Source organism: Salarias fasciatus, chromosome 16 (genome assembly GCF_902148845.1).
Source record: "Salarias fasciatus chromosome 16, fSalaFa1.1, whole genome shotgun sequence".
Classification (NCBI taxonomy): Eukaryota; Metazoa; Chordata; class Actinopteri; order Blenniiformes; family Blenniidae; genus Salarias; species Salarias fasciatus.
The window spans coordinates 25,717,319-25,732,420 of NC_043760.1; the positions used below are offsets into that span (position 1 = coordinate 25,717,319).

Genomic DNA, 15,102 nt, shown 5'->3' on the forward strand with positions numbered 1-15,102 from the left:
TTTATGCTCATTCCATTTGCATTTGCAAGGCTTGTCTTTCTCAAGGTGCATTAGTGAATCCCTAATTGTCAGGAAACGCTGTGCAGCAAGGCAGATTTGAATTAAGTTTAAAGATCGAGCAGAACACATTGCTTGCTTGTTTGTTTCTTTCTTTGTTGCCAGTTAATTTTACTTTAAAAGCACTTATTGATCTGGTGTAGTAGTAGCTCTTGATGCAGGTTCACGGGACATAGACCCACTGTGGTTAATTCCAGCAGTTTTATTAAGGGATAATCTACAACAGGGTTAAAGAATGAATGTGAACATCCTGTTGGGACAGAAAATAGCTGTGCGGTGCATCTGAAACACTCAAGATTGAAAACAGTGCTTCTTAAAGTGCAACTTGGCAAGTAGTGTCAGGGATTTGTTTTGAGGGGATTCCAGGAGTGCAGTGCAGCCCAGGGTTGCAAAGTTGGGAATGAAATTAGTCACTAGCCAAGAAGTCAAATTACTGAAGGAGTCTCACCTCTAATGAACAGCTAATAGTCGATATAATTGACTACAGAGCCCCAGAGTCTGACTCAGTCTTCAGTCGGGGGAAAATGAGAGGAGGCATTTGTCCAAAGAGAGGGGCATTTTTGTGGTTAGTGATAAGCAAGGTTGCTTGAGCAAGCTTGTGGGTCTAAGAATAGACGCCTATTGTTGATAATCTGTGAAGGCTGTCTTTTGCACTGAGTTCTCCACAGTCCTTTCATGTGAGAATGGGGGGTCTGGTCAGCTGCAAAAACATATGGCTCTCCAACCCCCCACCCCCATGCCCTCTACCCCCTTGCCCTGCCAATAAATGCCAGCATCACACCTACTAGGTATGCACAGGATACTCACCGAGCTACCAACGCCGCGCCGCCGAGGTCACCTTCCTGCTAAACGCCGGCGCCCAATTGTGCTAAATGTGATAAGCTCTAATGTGATGTTGCCACAACAGTGGAGCATGCTCAGTCAGCACAACCTACAGGTGGATCTGCTTCCGCTGCCAGATCTTATTACAGCGACGGGTCGACAGGCAGCCTCAGAGCTCCACTCCAATGATTGAGACGACAGACCTCTCAATTCAATGCGGACATCCTTCAGGGGTCATTTAATACTCGATAGGAAAACCAAGACGTACAACGCTTTCCATCTTAATGGAAGTGAAATGCCCCAGCTGCATGTCAGCACACCGACTATATTTCCTAATGTCTAGTAATCTATATGGACTGCTACTTATTTTGGTCACGGTGCAAGAGGCATTTTGTTCCCATAACACATTCTGGAGCTGGAAAATAAAACATTTTTGAACGTCAGTTTGATCATTCTGTGAAAACGGGAATGTTACTTGGAGCAATTTGATGTTATTACAGATGTTGTGAACACCCACACATCTTTCCTTTTCATGTGGCTGAATCAGAATATCAGAGACTTTGTTTTAATTGCCGCAGTTCTTCTGAATTAGTGTGAAATGGAAACAAGCGTGGAGTGACAAAGTTAGGAACCCCGTGGGAAGTCCTTTGGTTGTCAGATTTATTGCGTTTCCAGATTTATTGATGTAATAGTATTTCCAAATACACATTTATTGACATTTTACTCCTCGTTCGGGGAACTTGTCACTCTAGTACAATAGACAAAGGGGAACACCCAGCCGTAAATATTAGCCCCGGACATTTTAAAATATTAAGAGCGTTCTGGGAGCCCTGTGCAATAATGTATTCTGAAAGCATCAGCCTTGTAGTGGATTATTTATGTGGAGACCTGTGCAGCCAAAAACAAGGTGTGTCCATGAGGTCTTGTTATTACATTCAAAGCAATAAAAATCTAACATTTTAAATTTCATTCATTCTTATGCGCCGCACAGTAAAATCTGAGCATCCTGCTTGAGAGATTTGTGTTTAAAGTGAAGGGAAGGAAAAACATTGGAAAGTAGTTTTCCGCGTCCTCTTGTTTTGGCCTTTGATATTAAATAACCTGCGGTGGAATCAAACCTCAGCCAGTGCTCCCTCATGTGTGGAGTTTTTCATTAGCGAAGACAGCGGATGAATAGGGGTCTATGCAGCTTGGCCTCACCTCTCTGTAAATGCTTTTAAACCATGACAGTCCTGTCTGTAAATCTGAGCAGCCGCTGCTGCTATACCCCGAGCTACCTCATTTGACAAATAGTCCTCATTCCTAAGTGGAGACAACTTTACACCAGTGTTGTTTGAGATCTCCGAGACTCCCTTTCATGTTAACAGTGGACATGCGCTGAACGCATTAGCTCGCTTTCAGAGCGTTTGTCAAATTATTCATATAAAGTGAATAATTGATGAGCAGAATGACCACAGCCCTCACACACACTCCAGTCAATGCCTAAATCTTTAGGCCTTTTATTCCGGTGTAGCATATGTGGCCTGAAGGAGAAGTTATTTTGGTGATGCCTGAGGTCCTCGGAGCTGTCAATGCAGAGACAGAGACGCCAGTCTGCTCTTTGAAGTCCTGTCTGCTGTTAACTCGTCCACAAATGGAGGCTGCGAGGTCTCCTCAAACAGCAGTATTTCCCCGTAATAAAATGCTGGAGACATGTAAAGAGGATTAAATGCAATTTGGAAACAAGACATCAATGTAACCTGAGATCCATTTAATCCAAATCAGAGGGCAACAGGAAACATTTACAAAAGGTGGAACGGCGTCCTCAGAGATAAAAGGGGTTTTGTCCATGTTCCTCTTAGTTGTCTAGACAATACAACACGCCCCTGGCCACCTGCTCCGACTTCTCAGCTGACAGCAGCGGTAATGCATCTCTGTGATAAATGCCCTGTTTACACGACTCGGTTAGTCAATCCACCGTCGCCGACAACGCAGGGTTCACCCTCGCACATATTCATAGACCACCGTCTGGCCTCCTCTCCTCGACCCCGGTCACACCGGAGCGTATCTGGAAAAATTCATTCACTGAAGTCCTTGACAGTCCTCAGCGCTGCATAATGTTCAGACTGCAGAGGAATGTCATGGTGAGTCAGAGGGATGAAGTCCTGACCTATAATTATTCCCCTGTTGGTCCCTGAAATGGTGGGGTCAGACCTGGACAGCTGGAGCAACATCCTGCTGAGCTTCTCTGCTACAGGGATGCTGTCACACAGCAAAATTAGCTCTTCTGTGGATCTGGCCCTGTCTCCACTGATGGATGGGCAAAGAAAGGTGTCAAAAACAGATTGATGATTTAGGACAGGGTTCTGGAGTTGTGGCAATCTGTATAAATTATCTGGAGGCATTGCCTGCCAGAGTAAATGTCAAAGTCGTATTTATGTGGTGTGTCAGCGGGGAAGCTTGGCTCGGTGTGATAGATAATTTCAGATTTAGATCAATTGTCCTCATACAGATTTGATCTGTCAACTTGGGACAACATTATATACAGGCGGTGAGTTACAGATCATATGCCAATCATTTGGTTACTGAGAAAGTGTTTTTCTGCTGATGAATCTTCAAATCGTCCCAAATTTTTATTTCATTATGTGGTTTAACAATTTTAAATCTCTTTATTGCTCATGCTTAGACATTTCCATCCTTATCTGCAGTGTTTTGTGCAGGAGATCCTCTGACGACACCCGATCGTGAATTTCTTTGAAGCCCTTTGACCGTTATCCTTGACACTGAAAACACGGCACTTACTGGTACTGGATGTCAAATTAAACCCTTTAATGATAACTCCTCTCCCAGTGTCTCATGGGAAATTTCTTCTGGATTACATTGTTGGAAGAAAGCTTTGAACTTGACATTGAACTGAAGCAGACCTTTTGCCTGCAGACCCTTAACGTTTGGCTGCTTCTCGGTGCTTCATAGCTTTCAACAAGAATCAGAGGGAACATCCAACACTCAAGCCCAGAACCAGGTCATCCAATTGATGAATTCCATTAAAGTGACGAACCACTGAGTCTCCATTGGGATTTTTTTTTTTTTACATTTGATTTATTGTCAGTCCTTCAGATGTCCAGGAGAAGAGTGAACAAGGTCAAAACTGAAATGTTTGCTGTGACAATGGATCCAAACTGCAGTGATGAACTCACCTGATTTCTGCTGCCCCCTCCTGCTGTTTACATCTTTTGAGCGGATTCAGATCTTTTTCTTTTTAAATACAAAAACAAACCTAGCAGCTTAACATCACTTTATTCTACTCAACTTTCAAGACTTTTGTCTCATTGTCAGGATTTAGAAATGGTTCTATTTTGTCCAATCTCAGACCACAGTTAGTCCAACATAATCTTCTGACATTGTACATAAATTCAAGATTGCGATCTATAGCAGCAAAGTATGCAACATTGAACTTGACAAGTGTGCTACATCAAAATTATTTGGAGTTTGCACATTCCCATGAAGGTGAAATTCTGGATTCTCTGTCAGCTGCTATTCTGAGGCTGTGTTCACACCAAAGCATTTGGCTCGACATAAATGACGTGGTGGAGCCGGTACCGACAGTGTGAACACGTTTTTCACGTTGGAGCGACCTACTTTCGGGTGGAGCCGGGGCCGCTTGGAGGAGGAGGTCCGAGGTCGGCACCGGCTCGATCTACATGCGGTGAGAACACGGTCGCGCCCCGGGTCCAGCCAACTTTCCTCGTTTGCCACACTTTTGTCCGTGTGAGGCTTCCGTAACGCACGACACGGACTGTTATTCTGAGCGCGCACGTCGAGCATGACAGAGAGTCTGTGCTTCCTTCTGAAAGTCGGCGATTTGTATGGTCTGCAGAAAAATCATGTACAACAGAACAACCGTTCTTCTGGCTGCGTTGCGTCTGCAGAACGGAATCACCGCAGCACCGTCTGCGGTGTCTCTGCAGTCCGCTGGATGAGGTTGCCAGATATGTCGATCTGGTGCCATAAACCCGTTTAACTCAATAGAAAGCAGCCCAAACTGCCATCTCGGTTGAAAATGCACGTTAAAACCGTATTTGTATAATTAAAAAAACACTTCATAAACACATAATCGTTTCATCAACCCGTCTGACGTGTTCAAAAAAGAAGCTTGATTTGGCGGAAACCCGTCCAATCTGGCAACACAGCCGCTCTGGTCAGAGAGCTGTTTTGCAATTTTGGAGCTGTTTGACTTTCCTGCAGTGACGAGGTACAAAACCGTTCATTCTTCTGAAGCGTATAATAACTACATCATGCTGTTTGTTCTGTGTTCTACCAGAAGAAGTAAAAAATAGAATATTAAGGCAAAAACACGACACAGCTTTTATTTTGAAGTCACTTATTTTGGAACAAGTATCGCGTTTCCTTCCGGCACCCGACTTGCTTCTGTCTAGTTTGACACCCCTTCGGTTCGACGCCGGTGAGAACACGATTCAGTTATTTATGAGGAGGCTGATTTACAAATTCACACTTCACAAAAGGGGTCCTGGCTCGACTCAATTCGGTGTGAACACAGCCTGAGCTCCGTTTCCCTTGATGAATTTCATCCATTGTTTATTATTATATGTAAATGGTGTTCAGATTAACACTGCTGTTCTTGCATACTGAAGTCTGTCATTGTTTCCTCTTCTGATTCAGTAGAGACTGATATTATGCATTCAATTCTTTTTTTTGTTGTGCCCAAGTTTGAGAAATCTACTTCACACTGTGTGGCTGAGAGTAAACTAATATCTCACAATATGTGGAAGTCTTGTCAGACGTTGGTAATAATCATCTTGAATGGCCACAATCCCGCATACCTTCAATGTCTATTTACTCTGAAGCACTTGAATGTGATGAAGTTGTTTTTGAAGTTCTGCAGAAGGTATACTTGCTAGTTGTTGCTAACAAGTATGTTCAAGAAGGGACACGTCAAAACCGTGCTGGACAGCGACCCTAATCAATGCTTCTTTACTGTTTATTAACGTCAGCTTAAAGAAAGAATAAATCATATGTAGCAGAAGTCAAACAATTGCCTTGTCTCATATTATGAACCTCCTAAAATATTTATTTCCTTTGTTATGACCAGCTGGTTTTTATTTAGAAGCACTTGCTTTGCAGAAACATCTGTGTTGACAAAAACAGCATAATTCTTCTTCCTCGTGAAAAACAGGAAATGGCCACTCAAGCAGGACATTTACCCCCAGCGGTCCTCCGCCTGATAATCCTTCATATTTCATGCATTGAGAGTCTATAAATACGCGGCACTATTAGGACCAAATGTTGGCCTTGTTTGAGTGCAGAAGGTGGCACTTCCACGGCAATTAGAGGAAATTGGCAGTGTGTGCTGTCGACGCGGGAGTGCTGACATCAGTTTTTGCCTCGCTGACCTCGGAGACGTGTGTTGAGAGATCAAAGAAATCCTCGGAAAAGCTGAGGTCGCCGTGCTCTGCTGAAACTGACCAGAGGTTCGCCCTCGCTTTGCTATGGTGACCCGGCTTTCCTGCTTTGGCTAGGTGAACTCACCATGCAAAGAAAGCTGACTCCAGGCCAGCGTTATACGTTTCTCTGCTCCGAGCACGACTGTTAATCAAGAAGGCCTCGACTTGGGGAAATCAGTATGATGGGCGTATTGTGATGGAAGGGGAAAAAGGGTCAAAGTTTCATGTTCATTTGATGAATAGATTATTGTAAATGTATTTTCAACAGTACTCCTAATGACTGATGATGTTTTCTTTTCTCTTTCACAGAATAATGGGTCGCTGGTGTGGTGCCAGAATCACAAGCAGTGCTCCAAGGTAGTGCGCTTTAATTTCTTTCATGAATGAGACACATGCCACATGCAGGATAAAACAATGTAAAGTGCACAAGTCAAGACAGGACAAGTTTTTTTTCTCTCTTTTGCCCCAAGCCTGCAGGAATCCCAAGCAAAATAGTTTTTGTTTCAGCTTGTGCTCACTTAAACTGTTTCTGCCTTCAGAGATAACCATTAGCCATTGTAATTGGAATTCTATTGCCACTAATATTAATAATTTGAGGAGGCTAAACGTGTGCCGGTTTCTAAAAAAGCCAAAGCGTGATTGTTTTTGTTTCCTGTTGTCGTTTGGCAGTTCACTTGGATGCTGTATGGCATGTCTCCCACAGGGCTTGTTTGTGTTTTGTGTCCTGTCCCAAAGACGGTTGAGACAAAGCTGGCGTTGACAGCCCCGCTGAAAAGATAGTGCTGACAAATTCTATCAGACTCTCCTGGAGCCGTTGACAAGGCCCTCAGAGATGTGCTATATAGACTGCCGACAGAAGCTCACATGAGAAGGAGGATGCACCGGCAGAGCCCGGTCCAAGCAAAATGCTACACGACGCTTCTCTTAGCTGTCTGAAGCGCCCGTCTCCTCACACAGTCAGTGAAACCGAATGCAACGCAGTGAGCCCATTAGGATTTAAAATAGTTCATATGCAACACATATTCACCGGTCGACACTTTTCTTCTGACATGAATCTGTGCATCTGGTTTTCCTCTCTTCCAGACTTTGCTTCAATGCTTCAAAAAACTTGTCAAAATATCATATCGGGACTCGGAGGATGTTATAGTAAAGGAGATGACTAATTGTGCAAGATGTAGCTCTGAAAGGATTTATCATCCTTGTCCATAGGCGTCGCTGAACTTATAGAGAGGAATGCAAGTTGGGAATGTGTTCAAAGCATAACATTACAGCAATGATGGTGATTAATTGAAAAGTAATTAAAATACAGACTCTCTGCAGCTAATCATGCTTACTTAATATGGTCTCACATGCGGTGTTAATATTAATCACAATCAGTGTCTAATATCGGCTGCTTTGAAACCTCTCCCCTCGTGTTTGATTTCCAAACTTCTTTTTTGAATTTCAAATTGTTTCCTAAGCAATTTGCATTTGCCTTGGATACAACAGAGTCGTTGTGTTTTGTGCTTTCTACTACACCTGAAGACATATCGGTCATTTCTGTGACCTTACAAAGCATTAATTTATCACTGTGGCGTCCAGGCCTGGTGCTGCAGCTCTGCTCGTTTTTAATGCAGCCCTGCATAACTTCACTATTTTGTGTGAGAACTACGAAGTTAGCCATAATTCTTTCAACAACAATATTTCTGTGTGATTATTTCTGTGTGTAACTAGATTTGGCTTGAAAACTTGTCGTAACTAACAAAATCTAGAAATAATAATAATAAAAGAAAAACAGTGACAGGTTAAGTTTTGCATCCACATAATAATGGACTCAACAACATTCACCATTGTGCCATAAGGACATAATGAACTGAGGCACAGAGTTCAAGCAAAAGAACTAATTCATGATTTTCCGTGTAATGCACATTGTCTAATTACCAGAAACTTGTGATTACAAACTGTGTCATGTTTTAAAACTTGTGTAACAGGCAGCGAAGCAGGCAAACCGCTTTTGTTTTCGCCACGGATCTGTGAAAGTTGTTTCTCTCCTTTCCACTGTGATAGCCAACATCAGCTCTTGGCACGAGTCATTCCCCAGTCATACAGCCGAGTTTTATGTTTGAAAAAGGCTCTTTGCTGGCTGCGAGTCTGAGGACAGCATACTGTTTTCATAATCAACCAGCTAACACTGCTGAAACTCTGCAAACGTCCAAACACCCTTTAATGGACTTCTTGTTCTCTCTGCCGTAACAAGCATGCCAGTTAGCACTTCTTTATCCTGCTCGGTGGCTGCGAGTACATGAGGCCGGGTTTGATGTGAGCCCTTAAAAATAATGACATGCTTGTGTTGCCGTTCTACAGTTGCTACTTTACCATTTTGCTTTCAAGAGCTCTCCAAATTTAAGCCATTTAAATGAATCCTGGGTTTCGGTTCAGCCGTTCGGGACGCGAGCCAGGGAATGGTGCTTAAACTTAATTTGCGGCAAAAAGTCAATGTTTTGGTGGAAAACATCACCCCCGCTGCACATCCACATCAATGAGTGGAGTGCACACTCAGGGCATGTGTTTACTGTGTCAAAACACAGACCTATTGTGGACGCGCTAACAATCGTACCGAATGGGCCCATGCTGTACAGTGGTCCCCTGTGAATAGCTCTACAGCCACTGATTAGCCTCTTCACTTCATGAACAGCACACAGTCAAACAGACAGACAAAGGCGGTGGCTCTGGGGGAGTGCGTTAGGGCAGAAGGCCTGTCCACCCAGGGGATTTTTTTTTATTAAAGACCCGCTAAGAGCTCCCTGCCTGTGAGGAAAATGCGAGGAAGCGCTCCCTAATAGTTTAGACAAAGATGCTGTGACCCCGTCCATCTGTCTGCATTTGTGCAAATCAAAGCCTCCTGTTTCCATTTGTGATGAGAAAGTCATCCCGGTCATCTCGTATGCGGTGTCCAGAGTCCGCCTTGCTCTCAGTGTCCCCATTGTCATGGTAATTAACCTGCTTGCCCTCTCTCCAGAGCGGAGCGAAGTGGCATTTGAAGAGCCGGGGAGTCATTATCGTGCCATAACACTGGACCGGCAGACAAACTCCATTCAGCGGGAGACGCCAGCGAAGCAGACAGCAGGCGTTTCTATGAGCTATTGTCATTTGGTCTCCCTACTGTTAGAGCTCTCCTCTTGAGAAGTTTGGATGTGTTCCATGAAAGTTTTTAAAGCTCCAGGGTGTTCTCTTCTTCTGCCGGGGCAAAGAAAATAGATTTGTGTGTGTGTGTGTGTTTGTGTGCTGGGAGGGTGTGCAGGAGCAGCCAAGAAGCTTTCCACTTTCAGAGCATAGCTGATATTAGCCGGGTTTGCTTTCCCCATGGGTGTGATCCAGGCTCCACATCAAATGCTGGGATTGACTTAAGGCAGCTAAATGCCGGTCGGCAACAAAGTGGTGCGCTTCATTACTCAAACTTCTCCCGGGGAGGGCCGAGAAGAAAGGACATGTGCATTAAGCCCGGATAAGTTGGCCTACAGCGAGTCATTTCAAAGTGCCAATCACTTGTAATTCCCGAGCAAGAAAGTGTAATATAATTTCTCTCCAGCACAATGAATATTCTTTTCCCTATTTGTGTACATTCCCCCCGTCGAGAGCAACACCTCAGTGACTCACAGCTGATTTGTGACGGGAACTGTGGGCTGAAATGTAACGTCTTTTTAGCAGGGACACATTGACTTGGCTCCACGTTTCTCTGTGATCTCGCCTTTTTTCCCTGCATTCACTTATCGAACATGTGCGGCGGAAAAGCGCAGAAAGCCGCATTGTCTCGTCTCCATTTGACGGCAATGAGTCGTACATGTCTTTCATAGATGTCTCACATTTCCCAGGTGGCTCTTTTGAGCACTCTCTCTCTATCAATCACACCCTAAAGCTGCGAATTCCAGCACAAGAATAAGAAGTGTTTACTCTTTTGGATAACGCGCGCCTTCGTCTTCACATGTTGGAAGCTTTGGAGCGGTTTTCCTGAATAACAATCAGTGGAATGCTACTATGTCACATTCAAAGTGTCTTTCAAAGCCCACTGTCAACCCCCCCCCCAAACCAACCCAGACATTTTCTCACGCCAAAATAAAATGGTCAAACTACCCCATCAGCTGTTCTTTCTTTCCGGGTCATTTGAAGCTATAAAATTAATTCAGTAGCACCGTCTTATTAATTAAAAACCAAAAATAAAACACTTTCTTGTGAACTTTTTTTTTTAGAATGAGTGTGATTTAAAGTCTTTCTTGTGTCCATCCCCTCTTTTTGGAGCGGTGCAGTATTTTCTGATAAAGGGGTTGCTGGCTGCTGGTTTTACAGCGGGGCACGGCTGGAATGGTTCGGCGCTTTAGACAGACTTCAAAGCACCTTTTGGTCACGTTGGGGCCAGACATTCATCGCACCTCTCTGTGTTAGTCACATTACCAGCACCAACACCTCAAAGCAAGCTGTGCTGGAAATCAATCTGTCAAGTAGGCTGTGTCTGGATGGCTCGCCGGTGTGTGTGTGTGTGTGTGTGTGTGTGTGTCCAAGCAGAGCTTTAGAAACACTCCCCGTCAGTCTTTACAGTTTTAAATACAGTTATGAGAAATCTAGAGATGCATTCTGAGTCGTGGAAGCCCTGTAGCTTTCTGAATATTCTCTGCTCGCGTTTTGTCTCGTTTGAGGCAGTGTGAGTGTTGGTGTGTGTGCGTGCGTGTGTGTGTGGGTGGCAGAGGAGTGTGAAGCGGGGCTGGTCAGTCCCAGCAGGAAGGACCTGATCTGGACATGGTTGTTAAGTTTCATTGGTTAACGGGAGGGGGGTTGCTTCATTGGCTGCTATCTGTGGAGCTCATTATTCACATGGTGGGTGGCAGGGAATGAAAACCCCCACAGCAAAAAAAAAAAAAAAAAAAAAAAAAAAAAAAAGAACCCAAAGACATGACCACAGGAGAGGAGGTGAAGAGACTGTGGCTGTAGATACGCAGTTAAGTCTTCGGTCTTTGTCAGCAAAGGAAGCTCAAACCCAAAGCTCCTCACTGCAGTGCTAGGACTTTAATTTTGGAACGACAAGCACTCCAGGAAATCCTCCGTGGAAAAAAAAACAAAAGCAGACACACATACACTCACTGGCTCATACAGGCCTGTGTTTTTATTGATCCCACAGAGCATTGAGGCCTTTTAAACAGCAGCCATTTATTTTGTGAGATAATCAACCTTTCACAGATAGCCTGATGTCCCATGTTCTCCCTGTCAGACGGGATTTGATTCTCATGAAGGATTAATGTCATCAAAGCTGCTGTGAAATCCTCTTTTAGCAGTAATGACCAGTCACACTGAGACAATCTGCTGTCATCCGTGTGTTTATTCTCAATCTGAGGATGCATTGGCCCAGTATTACAAATTAGAATGCACACGCACCACGCTGACCTTTAGACACATCTTCCAGAACGAGATGAAATGTTGATGCAGAAAATAGTTATGTGGCTTTTATCAGTCTTCATAGTTAAAATTTTGTCCCCAAACGGTTTGTGCTAAGAGCTAAATTGGTGAAAGGAAGATTACAGTGTCTTACAGCTGATGTGCTTAGTAGATGGCTCAGCGTTTCAATGTGTACCAGCGCCACTCGACGCTGTCGCATCACGCAGATAAATCACACAGATTGTGTGTGACAGTTTCAGAACAACAGAAACCAGAATGTATGTCAGAGACTCACTCATCAGCAGCTCTCTTAACCTTTGGCTTGGATATGACTACATCAGAGGAGACTTATCTGGTAAATATTCCAGACTGAGCATGCATGAGAGATGAAGCGCACAGAATGCTTTTTGTTCTTTTGTTTGCTTTTTTTTGCAATCATATAAATCCAGAAGTCTTCTGACTCAACATGCCCAGGTTTGCCCTCACCGGTGAAGTCTTTGTTGTGCATTTTGAAATCAGTATAAAGGAGAACTCAGCCGTCACCTCCAGCAACAACAATTCATTGCATCTTTGTTTGTTTTGTTGTTTTTTTTTTTTAGGTGTGTATTATTCCACAAACTTGATATTTTAGCGTTCAGAGACGCTGAGATGAAAGGAAAGGGGTGAGGATCTGTGAGTGGAAGCCGCACTAGCCAAGTAGGATTAATGAAATTCGAATGTTTCTAAAACTCAAATAAACAAGAGGAGATAGTGGCGGAATGTGACTGCAGAGACGGATTAGGACGGCTTTCCTCCCCTCTGCAGCGTGTCGTGTTTTACATGTTGTTGGCCTACATTGGGACAGAATCTCCGGGCCTGGTGTGATACGGTCGGAAATGAGGCTGGGATTGACACAGCTCCAGCGGTCATAGCAGGAGCAGGCCAGCAGGGCCGCCGCCCTTTATCTTATTTACTATCTTCCAGTGACAGTGACGGATACCACCACGGCAGAAATGCATTTTTCATCCCTCTTCGCAGAAAAATGCGAGTTCATTAGATGTTGCTGTAAATCAACTGTATGGACATGTAGAATAAATGGCCGTGGCGCTGAGGAAGTGTTTTATCACATGATCCCGTTCTCAACTTTGCCTCCATGCATCAGTCACCGTAACATTATTCAGCGCGATTCTGTGGGAGGAAATACAGTAAATCATGCATCGGGCAGACTCGACATGCTTTTCAGGGAACAGCGGAGAGGGTTTGGCTTTCCCATGCCATGTCACGGCGAAAAAGCTTTCTGGCCTCTTTATCACCAATCTGACCCCACATGATGGATACATCCTGTTGAGTCTAATTGTCATGAAATGTAAACTGAGCCCAGAGGTAGGTGATAACTGAGGCTCTGGTTACAGCCACTGTAATTTTGACTCTTGTCACTGCGGAACATAACAACTTGAGATGGCAGAGGGCCTGTAAGAGAAGGAGCCCGTCCGGAGCGAGGGCATCGAAGTTGTGTGTGTGTGTGTGTGTGTGTGTGTGTGTGTGTGTGTGTGTGTGAGACTGGGCGAAACTTCAGAGTCATTAAGTATTAAGTGAACTGCTATTGCATTCCACAGCAGACAAAGCACAATTCTGGCTAAGCTGTGTGGGCTTTTTGCTCATAAATAGTGCAGGCACCTCTGATTGTGGGCTAAATGTATAATTCATGCAAGCCCCTCCCGCTCCGGCTTCTTCTTCTTCTTTTTTTTTTTTTTTCTCTTCTCACTTTCTGCCGAGCTATTCCTTTTCGGCTCTTTGTTGTCTGCACCCTCAACTGCATTTAAATTAATAATTAAAGTGATGCTCAAAGACTGTCTATGACACCACCTGCTAGGTTACTCACCGTCTCCATCTCTGGTTTGACAAACAAAAACCTAAAAAGTCTTGAAACCTATGCTTTTGGTTTTCAGACCGCCGGAGCTGGACAACTGCCTTGTTTTAGTTGGTTGTAAAGATGAAGGAATTATGACAGTGGAAATGCTCACAGCATATGCTCTTGTCAGAGCCGTAAAACACTTGGAGATTTGGAAAGTATGTCGTTATTTGTGCAGGGGGAAATTTGAAGAGCCCTGCGTCAATCTCCAGTCCACGTGAAAAAACACGGTTATCACAACGTGCTCTCTTGTTATTTATAATCATGAAATACAATCGATGGGGTGCTGCGATAATAGAAATAGTGCGAGCGACTCCTATTTCCAGACGAAGCGCCAAAAAACACATTGGGAAACTTTCGTATCTCTCAGGTGCCGTTGGATATCGCCAGCTGACAGCTTGTCCTTCCCAAAACCAGCCGCGATGACTATAAACAAATGAAAGGCTTGCTGAGGTTACGTCGGATCTGATTCCAAGTTTCGGTATGGTTTGGATGCATCTTCAGACAGAAGACAAGCAGACAGATGCCAGTTTGCTCCGCATAGAGATTACCTGGAAGAAATGAAGCGAAGAAGCACCAACATGCAGTAATTGTTGTCTTTTTGGAACTGCAGCAATCCTCCACTGACGCGACGAGCCCTGTGGGTTCCCTCTCAGTTTGGAGGGGCTTATATAACTCCTGAATAGGAAACTTATACAACCGTGGTATAATTTTATCGTTTCCCTCATCAAATAACACCAAAAGTCTGTACGAATATGGAATATACACATCAAGTTTCTCCACAAGGCTTTTGTGTTGCATGTGAAACTTTAATACAGATACTGGATTAAGTTCTCATTAAAGTTCCCTTTCAGGAAACCTCAGTGTGACTTTGAGATAAGCAAGCCCCATCGTATGGAAACTCTCATCTCACATTCATCACCTCGTGTGAGTCGGCTGAGTGAAGAATTGCAAACTCACATCTCGCGCACTGTTAATCTTTTTGATCTACCTGATCCACCCTGTCTCTGCTCCACACACACTCACACACCACACACACACACACCACACACACACACCTGTGCTGATTTACTGCAGCGCAGAAATTAAATACACAATATCTCTTGGACTTAATGCACCATTAGGGTCACGTTAGGTTGAGGAAATACTGTGTCTAGACTTCATAACAGCCCGGGACGAGGATATCTTCTTCCTGATTTACTCCCTATATTTTTACAGTCCCTTGAAACCTAATGGCACGTTTGCGATGTATTGGAAAGCCTTACGAGCATCTGATTTTACACTCAATCAGATCACGGCTCCGGCGCTCCATGAAATGTGCTTCAGACCGGTTGACCTTTGATAAAACTCTGTTGCCACAGTCTGTGAAATTATTTTTCCCTATGAAAAGTAGCTTGAAGGCTTGTGTCTTTAATGAGAATGAAAACAAGGAAAGCAGTGGAGTTTGCATGTTCTCTCTCTCTCTCTCTCGTGTGTGTGTGTGTGTGT

At 44.1% G+C, this 15,102-nt stretch overlaps 1 protein-coding gene across 1 annotated transcript in view; it reads left to right on the forward strand.

Annotated features, from left to right (window-relative positions):
- Positions 1-6,596: 6,596 nt before the first annotated feature.
- Positions 6,597-15,102, forward strand: part of LOC115402710 (anosmin-1-like) — a 35,904-nt gene continuing 27,398 nt past the window's right edge. The window contains 1 exon segment of the mRNA XM_030111233.1: positions 6,597-6,677. Coding sequence (XP_029967093.1) covers positions 6,597-6,677 — 81 coding nt within the window.